Source organism: Carettochelys insculpta, chromosome 14, assembly GCF_033958435.1.
Source record: "Carettochelys insculpta isolate YL-2023 chromosome 14, ASM3395843v1, whole genome shotgun sequence".
Taxonomy (NCBI): domain Eukaryota; kingdom Metazoa; phylum Chordata; order Testudines; family Carettochelyidae; genus Carettochelys; species Carettochelys insculpta.
The window spans coordinates 26468050-26495308 of NC_134150.1; the positions used below are offsets into that span (position 1 = coordinate 26468050).

A 27259-nucleotide genomic window follows, 5' to 3' on the forward strand; every position below is an offset into this window, starting at 1 on the left:
CATGTTTAGCATATGACTTAGTATAGCACAATGGTGAGCAGTTACAAGTGACATAGGAAAAATTCAAATAATTCTGTGTCCAAATTGCAGTGTCTGGGTTATAAATACTAGAGATGGGTGATATCAGCTGAATACCTGATGAATATTTTGTTGATAATACCAAATATACCTCCAGTATCCCAGCAGGGAGTCCTAGCTCAGGAGAGATCCAGGATTGAACCAGCAGTGTGACAAGTGAAGTGTGAGATGCTTGGGCTGAACTACAAGGAGAACCTTGTGCCATCCCTGGCTCAAGCCAGCGTTTCACTGTCAAGAGCATCAAATTCTGGCTGTCTGACTGCAGCAGAAGTCTTGTTTTATCTGAATGCTTGAGTTGCTGTGAGGGTCTCCTTGTTTAGGACAGCAGGAGTGGGAGAGGGAAGGGATTTCTTCTGTGAGTCCCAATAACCAAAGAGAGCTTGAGAACACAATAGTCAGGAATGAGGTAATAAGAGTGATTCCAAAAATGGAGATCTTGACAACAAATTTCTTTGTGGGCTTCGGACACTGACAGAGTGTTAGATCCTAAAATCTGAAACCCAAAACCCTAATCCTGCTCAGAGTGCTCTGTAGGCATAAACCACATGGGTTCTTATCCAGAACTCATTGAAGTCATTAGAAAGACTCTGAAGAATTTCAATGGGCTTTGATCATGTCCCTGAATTACAAAATTTAAAGGGTAAATTCTAATCTTGATAACAAGAATATCAGACCAAATTCCAGATTAGACTATCACAGGAATTAATGTGGTAACTGAAATCCTATGGATCTGAATAGCATTTGACTCATAGCGGAGATGGAAATTACACAGAAGAATCCTTTAAGATCTCTGTACCAAAGCAGAAGGCCAGGAACACCTATGTTCTAATCCTCTGACACTGACTTCTAGTAGCTATGTAGCCTTGTTGCTTTCTCCTATGTTCAGCCTTCTTATTCCTAAAATGGGAATTTCAAGTTCACTCACCTTGGAAGGGTGCAGTAAGAGTTAAAAAGCATAAAAGCACTATGTGTATTGAACATGCACGTGTTAAGTGTAATTGTTATAACCAGATAATGCTAAAACCATGGTGAAACCTACAGGAAGAGTGATCTACCCAACTCCTTCCTTCTCACATATCTATCCTTCAGGGAGGTTCTCCAAAAGAGACACTTAAATCACCAAAGTAAGCGGTAGGAAAAAGGAAGAAGTGCTGCACCAAAAGTGAGTTGTAGCCAATCCCAGAGTGATGTTCTTGTTACAAGGGCTGTTTAGTTTGTGGGGCCTCCCCTTCCTCGCATGCTGCTACTCCCTTAGGGGCTTTCTGTGGTGTGCGTTATGATTTTTAACATTAGAAGTGAGTTTCAACTAAATTCAGACATGAAAAGATCAAGATGAGATTGCAAGAGAATGCCTGCATTGGACCAGGAGGTATACTTTCCAGTTTTGGTTGATGCACCTACACTAATTCTGATCAAGCTAGCGAGCTGAAAAAGTTGCAATAAAGTCATAACAGCCAGGGTCTCAGAATGGATTAGCGGCCCTGCAGAAGAAACTAAGTATGTACTCAAGCACCTAGCCCATCCTGATGCCTATGCCCTGCTATGGCTGCACTGGCATTCTTAGCATGCCAGTTCAATCAAAACTAGCCAGATCTGCCCACTCAAGCTGCAGTGTAAACCTATCCTAACACCAACTCCTTGCACCAAGTGGCTCTGCTTCCTAGTCCCATCTAGGGAGAATAGTGTTTATCAACCAAGTATTGCGGTTTGTCCAGTTGCACTACTGCCTGTAAAGAAACAAAAGGACTTGGAAGATAAAAGTAGCCCGGTGCTAAGTCATGGCAGTAGCATTTGGTATTTGCATGCAAAAACTTTAGACAGCCATTACAATTTATATGGAGAATTTAATGAAATATTTTGCAGTGTGTCTCGGCTTGGGAGTCCTGTGGTCCCACTCCCTCCCCTTCTGGGATCCTGTGAGTTCTCGGCCGCAGTCAGCCAGCCACTCTTACAGTCCAGGCAGCAATGCCTAGCGGCCAGAGTCAGTAACAATCACCCCTGCAGTCAGGGCAGTGAAGCCTAGTGGTCACCAGTCACAGCAGCAGTTTCCCCTTTAAGCCTATCCTGGGGCCTTGCTGGCAGAGGGGTTGCCTCTCCCAATGGTTCAGCCTGGAATCCAATTGCAACACACAGAGTCAGCCAGGTGGGAGGTACCACTCCTCCCCCTCCTCTGGGACCTTTCCTACCTTTGGTCCTGGGGTCAGTGTTTGCAGGCTGCTGGGGTCACTGGATTTGTCCATGATGCAGTGTCTCTTGGTTCTAGGCCCTGTGGGCCAGCAGGGTCTTCCCACCCTAACACCTGCATTTGCACAGCAGGAGGCTCTGTCTGCGATGCTTCCCCTGGAGCCATTGGTCCTGACTGAGCTGGATCACTGCTTTTATAGCAGCCCTCCCAGGGAGCACCCCCAGCAAGCCTTCGGGGTATAGCTTTCTCAGCCCATAAAGCGGGGTTAACTCTCGCAGTGCCAGTGCAGGAGTGGTCTGCCCATCACTCAGTGCATACTAATTTAAATGTATATAGTATGAGGATTTTACTTCAAAATCCATTATCAATTTCCTCCTTAGGGCTAGGTTATGCCCACTGGAATCAGTGGCAAAGGTCCCACTGAGTCCAGTGACAAAGAATCAGGTCATTAGTAAGTACATATGTGCTTCAGCAATTCTGTGGATAAACTGGGGCTAATATGTGAAATGACTTAAGCAATGTCCCTGAGTCACTCAGCTGCAGAGCTGGGACTAGAACCAGTAAGTGCCTCCTGAATTCTTAAGTGTGTTTAACCAGCACACCACACTTGCTCGCTGCCTCTTTCATTCCAGAGTTATATTTTTATATTTTGCCTTTTTAAAGACGCCTGTTACAATTCATATCCCTCGTTATGGCAGAGGCAGTATGCCAACATCTCCGTAGGTTTGGTTTACTAGACAAATACTTACAGAACAAGTTACTTTCTTAGCAGACGGATTTCCATGCACACAGAAGAGACAGACTGTTCATGGAATATTGTGCCATGACCAAATAAGGAAGAAAGGCGATTCCATCGGCAAGCCTTAGGGAAATATTATGTATAACGGGCATATCTCTGAGCAGTTCCTACTGTGCTTGCTGACCTGCAGCTTTACCCGTTAAACCACAAACACTAATAATATAATGGGAAACCCTTTCACAAACAGGCCAGCAGATTTAACAGTAATGGTCCAAACCACAACAATAATTACTGTAGTGCTTTTTATAGCAGGGACTTGAAAAATTCATTGTATGTCATACAGCATAAATGCCTGAAGGTGTAAACCTTAATTTGAGAAACTCGAAAACAGAAGTGAGCCCTGGGAGTCAGAAAAGGGCTGTTACTGAGATTAAGTTTAGGGCAGGGTTTGAATTTATCTGAAGTAGTAGAAATCTCAAAGTCTCACTATTTGACACTGTCACTGGGCGGGCGGGGGGTGGGGGGGAAATCTATTGATACCAAGGAATTGAACTCAGACAACTCACATTACATCTGGTCGAGTTTTGGATACAATCTAGAACAAAAATCTAGGCATAGATTTGGATCTAGCAATTCAAAATTCCCTCCCAGTGAAATTCAAAGTTTTAGATATAGGTGGCTGGTTGCAGTGCATCTCTGCTAGGGATTCAGAAATGGCTTACTTTTAAATATAGTGATTTACAAAAACAGCTCATTGAAAAATAGATTGTCCCCATGGAAAGTTTTGACTTTGGGCAAAAAATTTAAAACTAAATTTCTAGTCAAAATGGTGCCTCATGGGAGTTATAGTTTGTGTGCTTTGTACCCCTTTCTTTCTGGCTGGCCTGCACGTCCTATGATGCACCACAGTCTCCTTTCTTGCTGAGCCACAGCCAGATGTACATCATGGGAGTCTGTAGTGTTGGTGCATCATGGGAGATGTAGTCTGGTGAGAGAACTCAGCCCATAGAGGAGGATAGGTACATGAAGCACGCAGACTAGAACTCTTGCCCCATGTTTGAATTTAAAAATTTTGGCTTTTGGAGTGTTCAGCTGTTCAACTTAAAGAAAAAAAAAAAAGCAGCTGTTTTTAGGGAAAGACTTCATTCAGTCACAAAACCCAGTTTTTCATCAGGAACCTCTGACTAGCTTATTTACAGTGACAACCGATTAATGTGATTATAGGAACTCGACTATGAGACTGTTCAGGAGTACATTTTGATTGTCTCAGCAAGAAATGATGAAGAAGTGGTTGGGAAAGAGCAGGATGCCAGCTCTACAGCTACAGTGCATGTGTTGGTTAAGGATGTAAATGAAGCACCAGTGCTTACACAGAGAAGGTATGAAGTCACCATACCAGAAAGTGTAGAGTTGAGAACAGTGCTACTGACTGTTCAGGCTACAGATCCTGACATTTACACACCATCGTTAAGGTAAGACTTTCCCCGTATCTGATTCAGTTGTACTATGCTGCATTCTTTTGAGCTTATGTTTTTTTTAAATGTACTCTGAAATGTTCTCATTTCCAAAATGGTGCATTCAGTTAAAATAGTTGTTTCTAGTGCCTTGATGTGGCATTTAGCACAAGGACATGTCAAGACACCAAAAACTACTACCTTAGCTGAACACATGATTTCGGGCTCTTCAAATGAGAACAAAGGCAGACAGCAATAGAGACAGCCACCCCGGCCTGGTTCCTTGAAATATGGGACAAAAAAAAAAAAAAAAATCACCCTGAGTGATGAATCTGTAACACGGAAATGACACCATTTTGAACTAGAATAGTCTTACTGAGGAGTTTATCACACTAAGGAATTGTAGGAGATGAAGCCTGGAGAAAACTGGTTGACCAAAAATAATGAGATGATGGCATGCTTGTCATTTTAGAAGGAAGTATGTTACTTCAGTCCAAAAGGACACTCCCCATTCTGGCAGCATTCCAACACATGGGGCCAAGGCATACCCTTGGAAAAGCCCCATAGAAGGTGGGCAGGGATGGCATTGTGAATTTCCCCCAAAAGAGGGGTGGGGAAGATACGGCCCAGAGGCCAGGTTTGACTTGCCAAGCTGCTGGATCTGGCCCATAGGTCACCTCATGCATAGAGCAGCCAGCTGCTCCTTCTTCATGTAGCACTGTGCTCTGGATGCTGAGATGGAGGGTGAGGTTTTGTGTGCTGCTCCTGCTCCCTTATAAAAGCATCTCAGATCCCATTGGCCCATTTATGGTTACAGGTCAACAAGAAGCTCAAAGATTTTTGCTGTGGGGGAGGAGCCCTTGACTACTTTTCAAGTTCTTGGAGTACGCCCCCCCACCAAGTAAATTATTACCCACCCTTGCCCTAGCAGAAGCACACTTTTGCCAAAGGGGTGCAGGTTGAGTCTAAAACACTACTTCCATTGGTTATAGGACCTATGGGTGGAAGAATGTGTCTGGGCAGTGAGGAGCCAGAAGACAAAGCACTGTACTTCACTCAGTTTTGTACGGATCTCCTTGCGTTATAATGTTGTCATCCCCATAGTGCTACAAAGTGGAATGGGCAACAGACCAGGCTTTGCATTAGTAGCTTCCTAATGGAGGTGGTTCCCCTGCACCATGAACATAAATGCTTTGAGGTATAAACCTTCAGCTGAGATACATGAAATCCAGCAGAATTCCCTGTAGAAACTATTACTCATGGGTTGTGAGGGCTATACCCATACCTCTGCTGCTACAAGTTGAACCTCTTTCTCCAACATCCTTGGGAACTGACTGGTGTCAGACAAGAGAATTTGCCAGAGCATAGGAGGTCAATATCAAGCACATTTCCAACACTTCCACTACTTACTGGGCTCTTAGAAGATATTTGGGGTAAATTACAGCTAAATTACAGCACAGAACACTGAGAGCCAGGACTTGTGGCTGTAAACAAACTTTATGGGATCATGGGAAACTTGTCCATAGCAGTGTTAAGTAGCCATCCGGCAAACTAAAATCATGCCAGATTATGGATGTTGCTGGATGACTTCCAGATTAGAGAGGTTCAACCTGTAGTAGCAGTGAAGTAAATCCACCCCATAAAGGACTGATCTCTAGGAAACTGACTTGAAACATGTAGACTCCAACTGACATTTTCCCAGATAGGCCATAATCCAGCTCCTGTTTAGGTGAGGCAGTACGCATTTTTTAATAAATATAATCACATTTATCTCCTTCACTGTCTAAATAAATGATCGGGCCAAATATAACAAATGTTAACTGAGAGATAATTTTGTTCTTTGGGACATGTGGCATTTGAGTCCCTAACAATGCTGCAGAGGTTGTCAAATCAGCACAAACAGGAATTTCCCGTAACAGCATGCATGCATTATCTTTAAACTGTGGTCAGGAGCTAGAACAATACATTTGTAGACGAATACATTCAAAATGCTAAAATTAATTTGCAACAGCCCATGAAGCTTGAATTTTGGTGTCTTTGACCAAATAGAAGGTTAGCTTTTTTTTTTTTTTTTTTTAAAATTCAAAACCTAAACTGGAAAATACAGTTGTTTAAAAGACCGTCAAGGGGAAGAGAGGATGAAAAAGCCTCGCATGTTTTAGAGGCGTGTGTCTGGGTTTCTGGCTAAAATGGAGGTGGTAAATTATAGATGTGCTGGCACCCTGCCGGAAAGCAAGCAGGAATTAATGAGCCAGTGTGTAATTTCCTTCAAAGCACAGTCTGCAGTTCAAATTATCTCTTATTTGTTCCTATAAATGTGTACCCAAACAGTATTAAAATAAGGACACAGTTTCAATCTGATCATTTTGAAAACAGAATAACTCCAGTATAGTAGATTTCAATATTATAAACACAAAGGAAATCCTACCCAGTAGATTTTCAGGGGCTTTCAAAATTCTGAATTTCCATTTTGTACCAAGTACTTGAAATACATTTTTCCCTGGGAAAACCAGAAATTGCTGCCTGGTAGCATTCCTTTGGAATAGAGCAACACTAGCATTGTCTTGTCCTCTCCTATTTTGGCTATTGCAGCCTCTTCCTCTGGCCTTTCTAACATCCATCTTGTCCCCCTCAGATTCATTTTCTGTCTCCCCTTTCTCTACCATATCAGATATCCTGAGTAGGAATTCTTTCCATGTGATGGAATTACCAGCTAGCACAGACCTAGTGTAACCAGCTCCGGGAATCTTCTTCACAGCATATTCTGGAGCCATGGTCATACTGGGATGGAACTCTGGTGCAGCTTATGATCAGGATGTGAATGTTCCACAACTATGCACCAATCAGACAACATGCCAGACTGAAAAACAGTTGTGTGCATCTTCACTCCTGTCTCATCTGCCTACTACCCATAATTGGTCCATAAATTCATCACCTGTAGCAATAAAACCCATCACTTTGTGAATCAGGCACACAGCTGATTTAACTCATTCAATAGAAATTGATCTTCCTAGACTCCATTTTCCACAGAATAAGAGGCCCTTTCATCGACTTTGGTGGAAATCACCTGTACTCCTCTATGGGAGAATTTCTATCTGCTGTCACCAATTTAAAAATCATGCTTTTTTAAAGATTTCTGTGATCAAGACAGGGTTATTGTCCCACTTATTTATAAAATGATTTGCGTATTTTTTAAGTTTTAACCTTGAATATTTTAAGGTTATAGATTTTGAAGTTCTGGGCTTCAATATTTGAGATTCACAGATGTTATCTGTCATTAACATCTTCATTTTAGATTTAGCAGATCCTAAAGTTTTCTTTCTTTAATTTCACATTGTTGATTTTGACTTTATCCCACAGTCTCAGACTTACTAGTCAGATGAAAAGTTAAAGTGAATTATATAAATTAATAGCTGCATCATAACTATGGATGGTAGAATTGACAGACTAATGAGAAATAAAGCATGTTCTGCTCTCTGTGTACTTGCAGGCTAATAACCAAAAGAGAGTAGTCATGGTCTTATTATTCATTTAATAAAATAAAAAGTGAACATACTGTAGATTGCCTCTATCACATTTCACTTTACAGTTATTCCCTGAGAAATGATACAATGAACTGGCTTTCCATTGATGAGCATTCTGGAGAAGTTAGAGTCATGCGGGCTTTGGACAGAGAAAGGGTGCAGGATGTTTACACAGTGCAGGTTATTGCTCAGGACAGAGGTAAGACTGTGTGTTGGGTTTTGAATGAGACAGTTTTTTTCTCTTAAGAGGGAAGAAACAGACGACCAAATTCAGAGATGATGTGTAAGAGTTTGTAAGTGGGTGTTTGTCTAGATAAGACTTTCAGTCTACATGGCATAACATGTGTTTGGAAGGAGGCAGAAAAATTGTACTTGCTGTAGATTTAGGCATACCTCTCAATTTGGCTCCATGTCTGTCCATGTAGTCTGTTTAGATTGCAAAGGCAGGAACACCATGAATCTATGAAATCTGGCATGATTTCACTAATTTTGCAGTCATCATGGAGAAAGATCAAGACAGATCCGTGTATGAGATATTCAGACCTCAAGGATTAGTAGGTGTGATCTGTTACAGACAGATGTTGTTTTCCTTCACATGAAATATGTTTGAAGTAATACCAGTAAATCACCAGATTTCTCTCAACATAATTGAGAGAAGAACCTAATCTTTTGTTTCACCTGCAAACCAATCAGAGAGATCATTTCTCCCCCCAGGTGTTTTATCGGTTTATTATTAAAGTGGCCACTACATAACTGAGACATTGCTTAATTCCAAGAAAACAAAATGATTTAAAAATATTCTGAAACACCCAAAGAAAAAACTGCTTACTCTTTCTGCGCGAATGGCTTTGATTAAACAGCCTGTGTTCCCATCCCCCTCCACATTAAGAATTGCACCTGGATGGCCTTATTGAAATCTCCAGACATAAGACTCTTTCATTTGTGTTTAACAAAAGTGCTAGTCAAGTGATATTCAATTCACATCCAGCATCACAAACAGCATAACTTGATTTTTTATTTTTCTAACTCTGCCACCACTGCAATCAGTGGACACAGGTGCATGATCTGATTGTATGGGTGGAAAATGAAGAGGTTGGGTTTTTTAGGACCAAAGCTGTTAAGTACAGAACAGCAACCCCTTATTCATATAAAAGCTGCTTCTCAGCAATGATTCACAGCTCAATGATGTCACCAACAAATTTACCTTAAAAAAAAAAAAAAAAAAGCCAACTAATTCAGATGAGAACATTTCTCTTTCAGCCTGTCTGAGTCACACCTCTGTCTGACACCAGGCAGAGAATTTACTATTGTCATTGTCAATAGAAGAATCATATGTGAATGCAAGTATTGTAATTATATAAAAATCTTCTGTGTCACATGAAGCAATATTCATTTAGCTGCAGTATGTAATGAAAGGCTTGGTATTCCAATTGCCTGAAGCCAATACCACCACTGTATGGTAAATCATCAAATGCATTTGAAGGGGCAAGGTCAAGGAGATGACTGATCACATTTCTTTATAGATGAGTGTACTGAGACATACATGGGATGATTCACTCTGATATATAAATAGCCACTGGCGCTCAAAAAGCCCAACCCTGCAAGGCACTGAAGTGAGCAGGAGTTGAGGCAGGTCAGCACCTTACGGAAGGAACTTGACACATCCCAGGATTGCATCCTGACATCTTAGCGTTCCCTGGTTACTTATGAAGGCTCCATTTGCAATACTCTCTGTAACTCGGTGTTCTGCGTAATAACAGGGCAACAGTGGATCACTTCCATTGTTTAACATGGATACTGGCTGCCACTCCTGAGTAAGGAATCCTTTTCTTACCCACCACCACTTTACCAAATTCATATTGGTAAAGGTGCTACTGACTCAGCTTGGAGGTTCACCAGATCTGCCATCCAAGTTATTTGGACTTTTGCTCATATTTAATATAGAGATATGCCTACCTCAGAACTGATAGGGACCTTGAGAGGTCATGAAGCTCAGTCCCCTGAACTCACAGCAGGACCTATCACCATCCCTGATAGATTGTTTTTTCTTTTAAATGTATTTGCCCCAGATCCCTAAATGGTCCAGTCAAGGATTGAACTCACAACCCTGGGTTTAGCAGTGCTCAATCCATTGAGTTATCCCTCCCATCTAAGAGAGAAAACAAGACAACTCATCTGTAATTGACTGAACAATCACTTGAGATAACCCATTACCTGCTGCAGAGTGCACGGACAGCTTTCGCAAAAAAGTACATGAACAGCTCTAGCACCCATCAACTCTGTCAGGAATTTGATGACTATACTGCTCAAGCAGGATACTTGGGAAATATTTACATATACATGCTGTTTCTGCAACTTCTAAGAAACATTGGCAGGTTCACCTAAGAGTATCCTCTCATGGGTGGAGACTTACCTTCTCATCCTTTGAACACCTTTGTTACCCTTTGCCTACGTCTACACTAACCCCAGAACTTGGAAAGGAGCATGACAATGAACCTAATCAAAAGATACTAATGAGGCACTGCTGTAAATGTGCAGCACCTCATTAGCATAATGGCAGCTGCAGCACTTCAAAAGTGATGCTTTCAATCGCGCGTGGCTAGTCCACACAGCATCCTTTTCAAAAGGACCCTGCACACTTCGAAATCCCCTTTATTCCTGTAACCAAATAGGAATAAGGGATTTTGAAGTGTGAGGGTCCTTTCGAAAAGGACCCTGTGTAGACGAGCCACGCATGATCGAAAGCGGTACTTTCAGGAGTGCCACAGCTGCCATTATGCTAATGAGGTACTGTATAGTCATGGCAGTGCCTCATTAGCATCTTTCAGTTAGGTTCATTATCATGCCCCTTTCAGAGTTCTGGAGCTAGTTTCTAATCTAGGAACATACCTTTTACAAAGATCTTAAAATTATAGGCATTCCTCTGAGTGAGGCATGAAGAGGTGTTATTATCCCTCTCTCCTACAAGGCATATTGATAATATACATCACATGATAGGCTGCATTCAGGACACAAGTACTGAGTTTTTTAAAAAAAGTTTCTATTTTAACAATTCAGTAATAAGACAGCTGGGGCCATGTGTTCAGCTGTTGTCATTAAACATGAAGACAAACGTGTGTGAACAAATGAGAATGTGGTCACGCAGACGGGATGCTGAAACTGAGTGCATTTCACTTCTCTGCAGGCAACCAACAGTTACAAATGGTTAGAGAGCACCTGAAAATCTGGCACTGGAAAAATCTACATTGACTTCATATGGGGAGTAAGGGCTAAGATTGATGACAAAGCTAAATTAGAAAATATGCTTTCCTATTCCTCCTTTCAAGTTACTTGAAGGTTCAACACCAAACAATTCATGCTGTATGAACATGCTGAAAGTACAAGGGTGCTTCCAAGAGACCAGCTAGAGACGTAAGTTGTTAGCCCACAATCACACTATAGTATCCGATTCAGAGCTGTATTCTATTAGGAGAAAGGGGACTTCAGAGATGCCCCGGCACTTCGAAGTACTGGTGGGAGCACCGGGGCTAGACACGTGCCAGTACTTCGAAGTTGAATACTTTGGAGTTGCCACAGGGGGAAATTTGCCTCATGAAGTGTTGCTTATGGACTTCATTAGTAAACTCTGAACAGACTCATTACCATCCTTCCTTTGAAGGAAGGTGGTAGTGTAGACACAGCCAAAATGAAGTAATTTAAACCAGGTACCATAGGAGTTCAGTAGTAACATTGTTCTGCTTTTAATAACAGAAAATATGAACCACCAGTGTATGATATGAAAAAGTGTCAGAAGCTCGTGACACATCTGAGTTGTTCATGGAACACCAGCATTATACAGACCGTAGTTTAAGAAACACTGATATAGACAGTGCTTGGTCCTGCCATGAGGACAGGAGACTGGACTTGACTTCTTGAGGTCCCTTCCAGTTCTAGATTCAAAAGGGCTCAGCATCCAAAGCCAGGGCCAGCTTTTCAAACAGCTCAGAACGAAGGGTGCCAATTGGGTACTGAATACTTTTGAAGCTCTGGTTCCCGGAAAAGCAAGGAAACATTGTAACCAGCAGTATTTCCAACTCAGAAGTAGTTTCATGCAATTTTATCTGTGCCACTTTGTGGGACTTTTTTTTTGTTTTTTTTTTTGCAGGTAGCCCCTCAGTGTTGGTCACTGGTGAGATAGCAATCCACATCTTGGATGTCAATGACAACTCTCCATTCCTAGCAGGAGACTACTCCAAATCCTATCTCTGCACACCTCAGAGGGAAAAGCAATCCATCACGATCAGTGCATTTGACTCTGATGCAGCAGGAAACAGCATCCCACTGAGTTTTGCTCTTGCTGATAACCCCATGCTTCAGAGAAACTGGAGGATAAATGTGATCAATGGTGTGTGAATGGTAAATATGGGCTTCTTTGCAGAGAAGTGCTAGAAAGCCCTGTTTTAGTCCCGCCCCCCGTTTTAGGAAATTCCTTTGGGCTGAGAATTCCCGTGTTGAACACAAAAAGGCCAAGGAGAATGTTTGTGGGAAGGACATCTGGGTTTTGCATTGCAGATCACTAAAACACCATTCTGATTTCAAAATCTTCCTTTTATCCTTGTTTGTCATGCACTAGCAGCTTTTTAACCACTCTTTCAATCACTTCACATGGATAACCCCCCTTGAAAACTCATAATATATTTAAGGAAGAGGAGTTTTAATGAACCCAAGTGGTCAAATATTGTTTATTATGGATGGTTTGGGCATCCAATCCTGCTTCTTTTGGTTTCAGTTGTTGAAGCACCTGAGCATTTTGTGCCCATCTGACTATCCCATGAAATAACATTACATGGAAAATTTCAAATATTTTAGACCTTGGTTCACCCAACTGACAGTTTTCAAAAGTTAGGAACAGTAAAGTGTTTAAGAAACTCAGTATTTGACAGCCAGATGTGATCAGCCAGTACTAAATCTTATGAAAAAAGGAATTACAGTAACAGAATGGTTTTGACATCAGCCTATGAATTAATTCAACACCTGGTTAGTTTTCTAAAGTGAAAGGAAGTTCTTGCATATGGCAAATAGATCTATGAAGTGTTCACATGGAAGTTGCACAGATAAAATTCTAAGGTAGAGAGATAGGTGGGTCAATAGGGACCTTAATATAATATTTTCTTTTAAGGTTTATTATTAATGGGAAATCAGTTAATAAGCAATGGACAATATGATTTTTTAGGAAGTCATTATTGCTGTGTCTCAAGTTGTAAACATAGTTTAATAGGAAAGTATGGTAACATTAGGTATAAGTCTTTGCAACTGAGATTGATCTCTCTCTCTCTGTGTGTGTGTGTGTGTGTGTGTGTTTCCTCTCTCCTTTGTGTATTTTGAGGTTACTGATGGAAAGAAGCTTGTTTTGGGACAAAGATAAGATTGTGACAAACTGATAAAAAAGTGGGCCAACTCTCCATCTCTGCTGAGCCCTCTTTATGCCAGGTAAAATTACTGAAGCAGCAAGAAGGGGTCCCATAAAACCTGGCTCTATCTGAGGGGGTTTTCTCCTGGCCTGGGGTCTGTGGAAACAGCTGTAAGGCTGTGTCCCAACCACCCCTTTGCAACCTCTGGGGGCAGGGCAGAACCCATCATTGCAGAGGTTACAGGCAGTGCTGCAGACCGTATGGTGTTCATAAAACTTCCTAAGGTGCACTAGGGACCTCAGCAGCAGACCAGGATCAGGCGAATGCTAAGCCACTATAGCCTGTAGCGAGTTCTATGCTTCATATGTTAGAGGTACAGCCCAGCATCTCACCTGTGATATTGCTACACGGGTGGTGTACATTGTGCGCTGTTCTTGACTTTGTGTCCTTCCTTATAAGCACGTAAGCTTTGTAAACAATGTGATTGGCAACAGCACTGCTGTCCCTTGGCAGAGTGAGCAGGCTTTGTTACAAAGACTTCTGGGTTTGACGCCCACAGTGCCTATGCTGCAAGGTGCAGAATGCTTCCTGCCTTTAGGCCATGCAGCACCTTGTAGGAGTAGGACCTCACTCAGCACCAGAGCCAGCAGTAATGATGCCTTGTGATTATTCTGTAAGTGGGGGCTCCGACAGCTGCTGGAAAGTAGATGGAGTATTTTCTGTGTAGGATTAGAAACCAGGGAGTGAAGGCAAGCCACAGCTGACTTATTACTTGCATTCTCTCTCTCTCTCTCTCTCTCTCTAAGAAATCCTCCTTTTCTCAGACCTTCCTCCCCGCCAGCTCTGAGATTAGTCTTTCCATTTCATTTTGTTGTTTCTTTGTCACACCACAGACACACATGCTCAACTCAGCATGGGAATCAGCTGGCTGGAACCTAAAGTGTACCCTGTTACCATTATCCTGAAAGACAGTGGAACGCCATCTAAAGCCCAACACATTCAACTATCAGGTAATAAGAAAGCATTTCATGCTGGAGGGTTATTTTAGCACAGTCCATTGATCTACTCTTCTCTCCACATTAATAAGTTAAGGACTTACAAAGATCCTCCTTTGTAAATTATGGTCTCTACCCACCTCTCTTCCCACTCTGTCCACATGACTCCTGTCACATAGCACTTACAGTCAAATGTCATATCAGATAGCACTTGCTCAGTTTGTTTTCTGGGTGTTAGTCCAGAGGGCGATTTTTATAATCACAATGGAATGTTATTATTCTAGCAATTCTCATAATCTACCCCTATGCAGCATCCCAACCACCACGCTAGAGCTGTGTTTTTAAAATGATCGGTAAAGACATCTGCTTATAAAAATAGCCTTGCCTCAGGCAGCACAGAGTTGGTAATGACAGAGAGATGTGGCACAGGGGAAGATGCAGGGTCAAATGCAACCTCAAGAAAGTTTCCCTGATTATGAGGGTGCTGAGATCCACTGGCTGTAAAGGCGACATGCCTCCTGCTAGCAGCCAACAGCAGAACATCTTGGGGGTGGGGATTGATTGCTCCTCATTTCTGTTAGAGATATTGTGCCCCCCTCCCCTGGCTACGCTCGAAAAGGAAGAGTGATCGTTAAAAAAAAAAAAAAAAAAAATACACTGGCGAAGAGAAGACAGAAAGAAAGACAGGAAAAAGAAAAACAGATACTTTTTGTACCAGACTCGGTCACTTCCAAATAAGAGAGCCAAATAAATTCCTGCTCCACTTTCCCAATGCCCTTAGAAAGGGAGAGGGCACAGGGGGACTCTCCAGTTTAGCACATCTGGATGGAACAGTCAGGTTGCGTGTTCCAGTGACTCCACCCAGCAGCAAGGCCAGGATGCTTGGGGCAGTGCCACAGCAGATAGAGAAAAGTTTGTGCTGCTCCTTTCTGTAAGCACAATGCTGCGTGTTTGCTGCGAGAAAGTACGTGTGTCTGCTTTGCACTGGCAAAAATCCTCAGAGCATCTCCAGTTAGCCACCTTTTCCTGTACCCCCATGAGGGAAGCAAAACCAGGATTTGTCCCACGAGAGAGACTCATGACACAGAGTTTAGACAAGATGATCGGAATAACCATTCTGGCATGAAAATCCACAAGTTGGAAGTAAGAAGTGATATTCAAGGCCTGGAATACGACTGCCCCCTCTTCACAGCTGTGCACAGCCTGAGCAGCGCTGCCGCAACACTTCAAAAGGGTCCCAGAGCTCCAGACCCCTTTGAAACACCAGGCATGGGGGCAAGTTCCCCCTTTGCTGCTCCTTTGATGGACATGTTCACAGCAAGTACTTGTAGGCTCTTTCATAGTTCTCTGGCCAGTGCAAATTAAGCAGCACAAGAGAAAGATTTCAAGCTTGTTAGTCAAAATGTCCAGGTTAGGAATGTGCTTTAGCAAAAATAAAAACCTAAAGAATTTAATGCATGAACAGTCATAATGGGCCAGACCAAAAGTCCATTTAGGCCTATATTGTGTCTTCTGACAGTGGCCAATGCCAGATGCCCAAGAAGAAATGAACAGAACAGGTGGTCATCAGGTGATATATCTCCTGTCACCCATTCCCAGCTTCTAGCCTCCCAGAGGCTGTCTCTGCCCATCCTAGCTAATAGCCTCAGTGGGACCTATCCTCCCTGAATTTATTGTCCTCCTCTTTTTTGAACCTGGTTATAGTCTTGGCCTTCACAACAACATCCTCGGGCAAGGAGTCCCACAGGTTGACTGTGAGTTGTGTGAAGTACTTCATACTCTTTTAAAGCTGCTACCTATTAATTTCATTTGGTGACGCTAATTCCTGTGTTACAGGAAAGATTGAATAACTCTTCTTTATTCACTTTCGTCACACCAGTCATGAAGTTAGAGACCTCTATAGTCATACCCCTTAGTTATCTCTTTTCCAAGCTGATAAGTCCCATTCTTATAAATCTCTCTTCATATCGTAAAAACAATGAGAAATCCTCTGGCATGTTATAGACAAACTGATTTTTTTGGAGCATATGTCCCCCTTCTTCAGATGCATGCTTCTCGTTGTTTTTGCAGATACAGACTAACACAGCTACCCCTCTGATGCTTGTCCTCATATGGTAGCTGTTCCAAACGCAATCATTTTTGTTGGCCCTTTTCTGAACTTTTTCCAATGCCAAAGTATCTTGGAGATGAGGCGACCACGTCTGTATGGAAGACCTGCAGATGTGTGTGTGTGGGGGGGGGGGAGCTAAACAATTGTCCTGGGGGCTGGTGATCCAAAGAGCCCTGGAACTCCTTACTGCTGCTACTGTGCCAGTTCCTGGAGCCCTGGGCCCTTTTGAATTGAGGCTAGAGCACCACTCCAAGCAGCTCTGAGTTCTGCGAAGGGTCCTTGCACCCATGGTCTAGTCAGTGTCAAAAAAGCTGGCTGCCCTTGGCCCCACCGCTTCTGCACTTGGTCCTGCCCCTTCTGGGGTCACAGGGCCTTTCACATGCAACTTACCCTGGGGTCTTCAGTGACTGTCAGCACTGCTGACTGCATGCAATATTCAGGAGGTAACACACCATGGATTTATATAGAGGCAGTGGTGAGGACATGTGGGGAGATGGGAGGTTGTTTAGAATAAACAGAGGTACGAGACAAGGAGATCACTGAATATCTTCATCATGCACCTAGAGAGCGCGATGGACAAGATCAAGGAATAGGTAGAAGGGATATCTGTGCACAGGATGAGAATCAACAACTTGAGGTTCATGGATAACAGTTATCGTTAAAGAAGATAAAGAGAAGCTAGCAAGCATGGTGCAGGTGTTAAGCGAGGAAAGGAAGTCGTACGGACTGATTATGAACATCAAATAAAACAAAGAAAAATTATGTTTGGAGATAAAGAAATAGGAAGGAAGATCAGCGTAGATGGGATCGAACTAGAGAACAGAGAAATTCATGTACCCGGGAAGCAACATATGATCTAGACTGTAAGAAGGAAATAGTGACTAGAACAGCAAAAGATAGAGCAAGTTTGAAGGCGATAGATAAGATCTGGAAAAGCAAAGCGATTAGCTTAGGAGCAAAAGCTGAGTGTCTTGAAAATGTGTGTATTCACCAACATGTTGTGGGACATGGGTGATAACAAAAGATTTGAATAGAAGGATATTGACATCCAAGAGGAGTTACAGAAAGATCCTGAGAATAGGATGGGTGCAGAAGGTCACCAATGAGGAATTAAATAGGAAGATACAGCCGAAAAAGAACCCATTGCAGAGAGTTATACAACGGAAGCTACAGCTATTCGGGCAGATCAGCAGAATGAACAATGAGTGAAAAAAAAAAAAAAAAAAAATCAAGACCCTGGTCTTTGGCATAATGGACAGATTGAATAGGAGAGGCAGACGTCACAGAGAATGGGCAGATGATATAGTAGATTTAGTTTCTGTGGACAAGCTCCACACCAATCACTGCACTAGACAGGGGAAGATAGAAGGAAATAGCAAGGGAGGCAGCAGACACCAACGGGTGCTGAGCCCATGGTTGTTGATGATGAAGATATTCTCTGTCTCATCCACTATCCCTTTCCCTAACAATTCCCAACATTGTTTTTTTTTTTTTGACTGCTGCTGCACATTGAATGGACATTTTCAGAGGACTATCCACAATGTCTCCAAGTTCTCACTCAAGCAGTAACAGCTAAGATAATCCCAATTATACATATAACATAATGAGGACTATGTTTTCCAGTATGGATTACTTTGCATTTATCAACACTGACTTTCAACTGCCCAGTCACTTAAATTTTGTGAGATCCTTTCGAAGGTCTTCACAATCTGCTAATTTGCTCACCTCACTGTTTACTCTTTTCCCCAGATCATTTATGAATATGTTGATGAGGACTGGTCCTAGTACAGACCCCTCCGGAGCACCACTAGTTACCTCTCTCCACTCTGAGAGCTAACCATTTATTCCTGCCTTTTGTTTTCTACCTTTTAACCAGTTATCAGCCCATGACATCTTATCTTTTTAGCACTGAGCTTATAGTGGTCTAATGCTGAGGTTGTTGCATGCATTCCCACTGATTCTATTTTTGCTACTTTCCTTCATACTTTTGTGAGTGCCAGAACGCATTTGGAGAAGAGCCATTTTTATTTCTCAGACAGTGCATACATGAATGGTATTTTTGCCTTGTGCCAAGAACCAAAAATTTGTGTTTCTCTTTTGAATCTGAGATCTTGCCTTTGCATTTGTGAAAACATCTGTAACTTCAGCAGAAAAGGTACAGTAAGTTATTTTATCTTCTACTTTGTTTGAGCTTTATTACCAAGAACTTAGATCAAATTAATCTGTGGTGGAACCCTTTGTGTTAGTCCTATCATGTAAAGAAAAATGAAAAAACTGTTCAAGGATAAACACTGTATGTTAGAGCCCCCAAAAGTTACATAATTAAGGGGCCCTGTTCAAGGACTGTCTTAACACTGAGGAACAGGTTTTTAGTTACAAACTGCGTTCATGTTAACAGCTTACATATTACTCCTCTTCCCAGTCAATACCCACTGGAATTTTCCTGCTAGAGACCCAAATAAAGATATGGTAATTGCGTAGAAAAAATTACCATGTGCAACTTTCAGAGATGGCTGGGGTGGCTGCTGATCCATATACAGACATTTCCAATATGGACAGCTACTCAGAGATGGGAGGGGAAGCTTGGAGACTGGAGGAAGAATGAGGGTCTAAAGAGTCAGGGAGGGCAAGACCAGTAAGTCTTGTGTCAGTGGCAGGAGAGGTCTTAGACACATGAATAAGAGATGAGATCACAACATAGGCAATAAACATGAGCTGTTAACAATGAGTCTACATAAACAGTAATTTTTATCTGACAAACTTAGGGGAATTTATTTAGGGGATAAAGAACAGAACTCACTCTCTTCAAGATTCAAAAGAAGGCACATGCCATAACAGCTGAGTCTGCTAACATACAAGGCTATCAAATCTGTCTTTCATGGCTCTAAGGGGTCTAGAGAAAACCAACATTAAAAAAATGCAAGAGCAGCTCCAAAGAGGAGCAACACAGGTGTCATCCTCTGGGTCTGTGCCAGAGTAACTCCAAGCAGCTTATATGAGCTGTATGTTTTGGAAAAGGGTCTTGTAACAAAATTGCGTACTGAGCTTTGCCTCTGGGCATCTGTCATTACAAAACTAAGTTATTTCCTCTTAGAAGAGCTGCTATTGCACCTTTAATTAGAACTAAGAGCAGACCAGGGACATTTCTACTGCAGAGGTGTCATGTTCTGCTACTGTCACCATCTCCAAGTGAGTTACAAACCCATCTACAAACAGGGCTTGAGACAGTCCCCAGGCATTTACTCACCTGCAGATAGAGGCCAGGCAGAGTTGCTTCTGAAGCACAGCAGAGAGGGATACCTTCTCCCAGGGGAGGGAAGGAAGCTGCCTGCTTTGCTCTTACATTGACATTGGTCAAAGGAGGAGCCAGAGAGAAAGCTGTACTGGTACCATGCTCAGAATCAGCTCCTAATCAACAGGCTATCCAGAGGATCACAAGAAATTCAAGAGGGCTGGTGAAATGAGCTTTGCTTCACTGGTGCTGGAGACCATAAGGCTACGCCACGGGCAATGCCTCCATATGGCATTTGTGGGCGATTTGAAATGCTGTCCCTGTTTAGTGACAGTTCTTACAATTTTGTTTATTTGAGCCCAGTCACACTGGACATAAGGATGTGCATTGAGCCACCTACTTTCGCTTGACCCCAGAACATCATCATGGGCTGACTGTCAGTACAGCTCATTCATCTTGTGCGTGTGTCTGACAGGAATGGCCAAGTGACCTAATGGTCACTCTTGCTGATGACATTTACTTAACTAACTAGGTAATATAGGACTCCATAGCTAACTGGATAGGTTAGGGACACGTGAATAGTTTAGTGCCTTCTAGCTTAGCACAGGGCTTGCTTTTAAAGTAGGAAGCTCAGAAAGGGAAATCTTTCTGTGGGATTTACCTGTACAAGCACAGAACACGTAATTAGTGCATACCAACTGGACGCTGCACAGCCTTGCAACTTGGACACAGTGAGAGAGAAACTGTCAAACGAGACTGGCTGCTCCACTGTCCTCACTTATATACCTGTTAAAGATCCTCTTGTCCCAATGCTTGTCAAGTTTACTAGTTTATAATCTGACTGTTGCTATTCTCAGACTGCAAGATCCTCAGTGCAAGGACCAGCTGCGAAAGTGTTTAGCATTTAGAAGTTGTCCGGGGAGTAAGAACACTTCTAAGAAATAATGCAGCCTACGAGAGTATGTTGACTATCAGCATGTTCATGATAAATCCAGGCTTACAACTGTGGTTTGAACCTCAAGGTCTAGCAGGATGGCGTTTACCCACAGTAGGCATGTATGGACATGTTTCCTATCACCATGTAGGTCAGGTGTATCAGGCCAGTCTGCTGCAGTACCACGTGTTGATGGGCCTTCATATGACAAAGCTCATCCTTGGCTATGCATCTGGCCTGGAGTAAACCCTGGTCTGGTTCACGTAGCTATATTTTGTGGCAGTGCTGAATAATGCCTCTGTGAGGCAAAGGGGGAGGCTTGATTTGTCCACAGCCCAACCAGTACTCAGGGTGCTTCTCTGGCTCACCATGATGTCAAGAATGTGCAGGCATCCGAGCACAGGGCCAACCTCAAAAGGTTAGGACTGGCCTGTGTGAGCAATGTACACATGACAACAAAATAAGTATAAAACAGTCAGTGACAATTTAGGTCTGATCCTGCAATGAGCACACATTAACGTCAGTGGGGTTCTGCACAGGGGTTACTCCAGGATCAGGGCCATCATTGGTAGAGCTATATTTTAATAAGATGTTTCCTCTTTTCACAGGGAGTCTGCACTACATGGGCGTGTATTCTTATTTCTTCAGTCTAGGCACCATGCAAACCATAGAAACACACAATATACACCAGCAGCCTATAGCATAACTAAAATACAACAGGACCTCAGACATATTCCTGCTCAGCAGGCAGTCTGGGAATCACAGGGTACTAGATTATGTTTCAAATGCTATTCTTATAGTTTCAGTTTCATATCAAGTCCCATACTGTAAGTGGATGCTTTGGGCACACAGAACAGATGCAGTTGCAAGATTAAAATCAACTACGATACCCCATGTTTACTGGAGACTTTACCCAGTTAATGCACTGTGGTTGTTTTGCCTGATTTCATTAGATGTTTCCAAAGCCCCACTTCAATTTCATGAAGTCAGCAGGCACATACATGTTTGAGAGCCCACTGCATTAGGTGTGCGTGGGTTCAGTAGTCTGTAGTTTTCATATTTGAATTTCAAAGTGCTAAACAAACTCATTTGCGTACATTGCTCTTGTATTCAAAAGAGAATCATTTAGTGGCTATTTTAAGGATCTTTAAGTGGAACAGCCTAAGTGCAAACGCATTGAAAAGATGTATAGAAATATTAAATATCAAAGAATCACTATTCTGCTGTGCCCCAGTTGTGTTGAATCAGAATACCATTCCACAGCTCCTTTTTAAGGACCACAGGGAGACATAAATACATATACGAACTGTAACAGTAACACCATTCCTTAAGGCAGGCACTTATTTCCGAATAAAAGAATTCTGTGAAATCAGTGACCAAAGCCTAGCACATCTATAGCACTGGGAAGACTAGAGAGAAGAATACAATAAAAGATTTTCACTATCATAAGAGAATGGCAGGATGCTGAGCTATTTTAGCTCCTTTGAGTAAAGGCATGGGCCTTATGAATGGAGGCATTGCCACACCAGCTCAGACTACTTCATAGTTTCTGTGTTTATACAGCAACAAAAGATCTGCAGGACAGCTGCAGCTAACCTGGTTTGACATGCTCAGGCTTGCAGGGTTCAGGATTCGGGGCTAAAATTGCTGTGTAGACATTTGGGCCCTGCACCTGGTAGGTCCTAGAAATTTGGCTCCAGCTGGAGCACAAACACAGGCACAATGATATTTCATCCCTGGAGCCTGAGCCCTCTGAACCCGAGTCAGCTGACCAGGGCCAGCAATGGAGTTTTTATATCCATATAGATGTAACTAATGGCCAGTGTCTGATACTTCAGAGGAAGGTGCAAGAACCCACAGAGAGCAGAAATGAGAAGTTTGCCTCTACCTTTAATCTGCCAATCTAATTGACATTGGTTAAAAGCCTGATGCATGAGGTTTAATAGCCTTTCCAAAATTTCAGTGAGCATTAACTGTAATAACTTTGGGTATCCTTGTTAGCTACTACATGACCATTCCCTTTCTAAATCTTGATAAATTTCTGGCTTCAATGACTTCTTGGGGAAATGAGGTTGACATGCTAAGTACTGCGTGAAAATCTCCTTCTATAAAGTTTTGACGTTGACATGTTTTAATTTCAATGAATGTTCCATCATCCGAGTGTCATTGGAAGATTTCTCTTTGACTTCAGTGGTCTTGGAACTTGATCTATAGTGAATCTGACTAGTGCACTTGTAAGTGTACACAGATAAGTTCTCAACTTTAGATGCAGGATTAGTCTCAATGACCTCAAAGGGACTTTTGATGTGCAAGCTAAGTACATGCATAAATCTTTACAGAATGGATGCTGCAGAAATTCACAGACCTTTGGTCACACAAAGCTCTTGTTAAACAACGTGAATCTCAAATGTATAAAGCCACAAGTCTGTCCAGTGCAGACAATCCACAGACAAGAAGAAGAGCTAAATTGGCCATACCCATTATCTGTTGTAAGGCGTTCATCTGCATTGATAGAACCAGGTGATTGTCTCATGATGGGGTTAAGGCTTAGGTCTCAGAACTGAGGGGCTGTTGGTAAGTACCAAGTGAAGTACAAGCAAAGCTCTTGCTTTTAAAATGTTAGTTTATACCACTAGCTATGCTACGGGAACACTGTTTGTCACCCTGCCTAACATTTATATTATATTTTACCACAAGAATCAGTACAGGATTTGATAGCGGTAGCAGTGTAGGCAGCCATGCTATACCCAGTCCTTATTAGAACAGCCTGGAAAAAAGGGAAAAGATGTTAGAGAATTTACTCAGTTGGAATCTGCTTGTTCCAGGCAGGCACAGGGCTTGTCCCTGTGGAACCAATCTTCCTCCTCTCCAATTTGAGTTCTGACAAGAACGCTCTTTGAACTCAGGGAAATTTTCTTTGCTTATCTCTGATCTCTGGTGAGAGAGTTTATCCTGAATTTTTTCCATCTTTTCTTTTCTTGACTCCAGTGACAATTTGCTTGTGTACCATGGAAGGAGAGTGCATGCAAGAGGTTGGAAGGATGGAAGGAAAACCTACAGTGATTTCTGCTGTGAGCATTATCGTTGGTACCTTGGGAACTATAGGTATGGAACTGCCCACAAAAAGAAAAAGAAAAAGGTTGATTTTGTATTAGAGAACATACGTTTGCTCTTGTCTAGTTGATGTCGCATTTCAGTACAAGTATTCTCTGATTCACAAGCTTTGTTTTGATATTCTTCTATTACCTCTCCTGATATTCACATTTTTCTTCATTTCCAACATCATTTACAAAAAACAAACCAAACAAAAGAGGGGAAAAATGAGTTCTGGTTTGTGAATTGTTTGAATACAGAAACACTGCAAAGACCTCATCTTTAAACTCACTTTGTTTTCCATTTCTCTCGCCCCCAGGATTCTTTGTGCTCATAATCATTGTTCATTTGACCCTTCTGGGAGCTAACAAAAAGAAGAAACGCAAAAGCTGTGACAACCTTCAGAGTCCATAGCATTACGCAGCAAAACAGCCCAGCTTATTTTACAAAACATTTATGAATGGACAAGTCAGCCGACAGTGTGTGTCAAATCACATTCTATAAAGGTACAGCCTATGGGAGAAGGAGACAAGTCATGCTGTGACTGAATTCCTTAAGTAACTAGAATATCATATTTCTTTACCCTAGGACAGGGGACAGCAACCTGCAGCTCCAGAGCCTCATGCGGCTCTTTAAGGAGCCACTTGCAGCTCTGAGCACTGCTGTTGCCAACTCCCCTTGCAACTCTGGAGGCTGCTGTTGCTTAAACAATGTCCACAGTTAAAATGGAACTTAGTGTTTTGTTTAAGCAGAGGCATCCTGCCAAGCGGCAAGTGGAGTCAGTGGGGGCAAGGAGCCCTGGAAGAGGAAGCCAGCAGGTGTTCCCTGCTGGAGGAAGGAAGAGAAGCAGAAAGCGGTGGGGGAAGGGGCAGTGAAGGAACAGAGCAGGAACTGGCTCCCCCAGCTGTGTGCTGCCCACTAGCCACCACCAGGAGCTGCGGGACATGTGCCCCCAGACCGTGCCAGAGAGATGGGGGAAGAAAGCAGCCAGCTCACCCCGGGCCAGCACCGCCTTCTCCGTTCCCAGCCCATAGGAGCCTTGTCCTACTCTGGCTGCCACCCTGTTTCTGCCTTCCTGGCTGGCACTGCCTGGCTGCTGCAGCCCGCTCCAGGTGAGGTGCTCAGTGGCAGCAGCCAGGGAAGACAGAAAGCAGCTCCACTCCAGCTGCGGCAGGGAGCCACAGCCAAAGGGGGAAAAGATGCAGCCGCTCTTCCGCCAGCTGTTTGCTCCCTGCTGCCAATTTGGAAGCACCCATCCGCAGCACCTGGCACTAGTGCTGGCACTGTCTGGACCACACCATCCACCTGTGCAGTGAAGGGAGCAAGGTGGGCACCAGCTATAGGCCACCACCACGTACCTCAGCAGCTGGGGGAGGTTGGCATTACGCAGAGCATCTGAGACAGGTAAATCCTGGGGATGGAGGGATGGTTTGGGGCTGAAGGGTGTTAAACCTGGCGATGGGGAGCAGCTTTGCAGGATGGGTGGGAAAAGCTTGAGGATTTGGGGGGGTGGATTTGGGTGTTGAGGCGGGTTAAGCCTGGAGAAGGTGGTAACAACTAACTGGTACAAATCATTGTGTGTGTGCACACGGTTCTTAAAAACAAGGGTGACAAAAAGTGTGGCTTCCTTATTTATTGAGGACTGTCTTGTATTCACATGCGTTGCGGCTCTTGATGTATTGATTTTGTAACCAAATTTGGAAAAAAAAAAAAAAAAAAAAAGTTTCTTCTTGCTATTTGCAGACCCCACCATAGGGCAGTGTGGACACCCTAATTTAAGGGGTCTAATAGGGATCCATTACACCCACTGATCAGTTTCCTGTCAACTGCAGTACTCCAGCAGAACCAGACAAGTAAGGGGAGTCAACAGGAGCATTTTCCTTGTGTTGAGCCCTCACAGTATCTAACACACTCATATTACGTAGCTTTGAGTGACCTGGCCTCGTAGGGTAGTCTTGCCCTAAGAAAACAAGATAGGATGGCTTGTGCCGCTGTAACAATGTTTACAATTGTTTGAGAAAGTACACTGGGGACATATCAAGAGGAGCCAAAGTCCCAGGGCCTCCAGGTGTAGATCATCTTCCGCAGCAGAAATGGGATTCCTTGCTTTCATGAAGGGCCTGATTCTAAAGAGGCCCTGAATAGACACTCTTACCTTCCATTTAAAACATTGGGTGCGTAGGGCAGGCAGCACCTTGCAGAACTGAGCTCAGATAGAAAGCCATACCTTGTTCCCACATGTCAATGGTGAAACTCCGGATGACCTGAATGAAAGTAAGATTAGGCCCCAAGCTAGGAGACAGCAGCACAAGATCTAGGTTAGTCTCAACTCCATGGACACCCGGCTGATTTGGTGGTAACTTGTTCTCCCCCTTTTCTTTAGGTAGGATACTTATTAGAAAGTTGCCTTGCAACCCTGTTGTGATGAGCAGAGTTAGCCTGCCTTGCAGTATAGTAGATTAGTCCAGCCACAATATCACTATATAATTCACTTGAATCCCCCATTGCAAGACTGAATTGTTCACAATTATTGCTGAAAAAGAGTTGTTTTATGTCCCTGTTCATTCTTTCAAATAATACTCTCGACTCTTCTTCCTGCTCTTTGGAAATTCAGGGTTCTAATTATTCAATGACAAGATCAGAAACTACACATGAATGCTGCAGTACTTTTCACAGCTACTGACCTCTTTTAGCTCTGCAGAAACATATCCTTCTGTTCCTTCTGCTACAGCTCACTGCAAGTGAAAATTAACTCCTTTTGCTTTAAAAGTTAAAGAACTATATATTTCTGGGAATCCATTACTCATTTTCTACCTGCTGTGAAATGTTCATGGGTCACTAAACAATTAGAAGCTAAAATGATGATTGGAACTCATGAATTTTATAGTGCTATAATTTGTATGAATCCAAGAGAGTTTATTTAATATTGTACTTAAATGATCCTTTTTGTTTTCCCTGATAAGGGACCTGTAGACTAGACTCTGATTATTTGATATATTATGTCCAGCATTGGAAAATGAATATGAACTATGAAAAATTAAAGTAACGGCATTAGTGCTTCTGACCTCTGTGACTCAGTTAAATCTTCGTAAAGCTAAGGTACTAATTTTCACATCGTTTCCTACGGCTCTGGATCATCAGCAGGGAAGCACTACCAGTAAACACAGAGGTTTAATATTTACTGGGCCTGATTCTCTCGTCTTACCCAGTTGCTGGGAAGCTGAACTGACTCCCTGAGGAATCCCTGGTGTAAGAAAAAAATTCTTGGATGGTGGAACATTAGCCTGAATAGCTTCCACACTCACAAGAAAAGGGAGGAAAGTGAGTGTCCCTCCACTGACTGAATGGACCCTAAAGCCTCTCAGAATTCTGGCCTGGCTCCAAAAGTGAGGGAACACAAAGGTAATGTTGTTTACCAGCTTGCCCTACTTTCTCTCAGCCACAGCCAAGGATCTAGCTCATGGTTTATAAAGCATACACGCTACAGGCTTTCACTGACGGTGACTGTGATTCTATGAGCCGTCT

At 42.8% G+C, this 27259-nt stretch overlaps 1 protein-coding gene across 14 annotated transcripts in view; it reads left to right on the plus strand.

Annotated features, from left to right (window-relative positions):
* Window positions 1–26798, plus strand: part of CDH16 (cadherin 16) — a 51864-nt gene extending 25066 nt beyond the window's left edge. For 8 of the 14 annotated variants that reach the window (XM_075008552.1, XM_075008547.1, XM_075008551.1 and 5 more), the window contains 7 exons: window positions 4227–4474; window positions 8046–8179; window positions 12125–12364; window positions 14264–14380; window positions 18584–18635; window positions 23630–23746; window positions 24054–26798. In XM_075008552.1, coding sequence (XP_074864653.1) covers window positions 4227–4474; window positions 8046–8179; window positions 12125–12364; window positions 14264–14380; window positions 18584–18635; window positions 23630–23746; window positions 24054–24102 — 957 coding nt within the window. In that variant the 3' untranslated portion in view covers window positions 24103–26798. Of the gene's footprint in view, window positions 1–4226; window positions 4475–8045; window positions 8180–12124; window positions 12376–13345; window positions 13450–14263; window positions 14381–18224; window positions 18636–23629; window positions 23747–24053 lie in introns of those variants that run through there. The other 6 variants (XM_075008548.1, XM_075008555.1, XR_012647445.1 and 3 more) reach the window with 5 other exon arrangements.
* The last annotated feature ends 461 nt before the right edge of the window (window positions 26799–27259 follow it).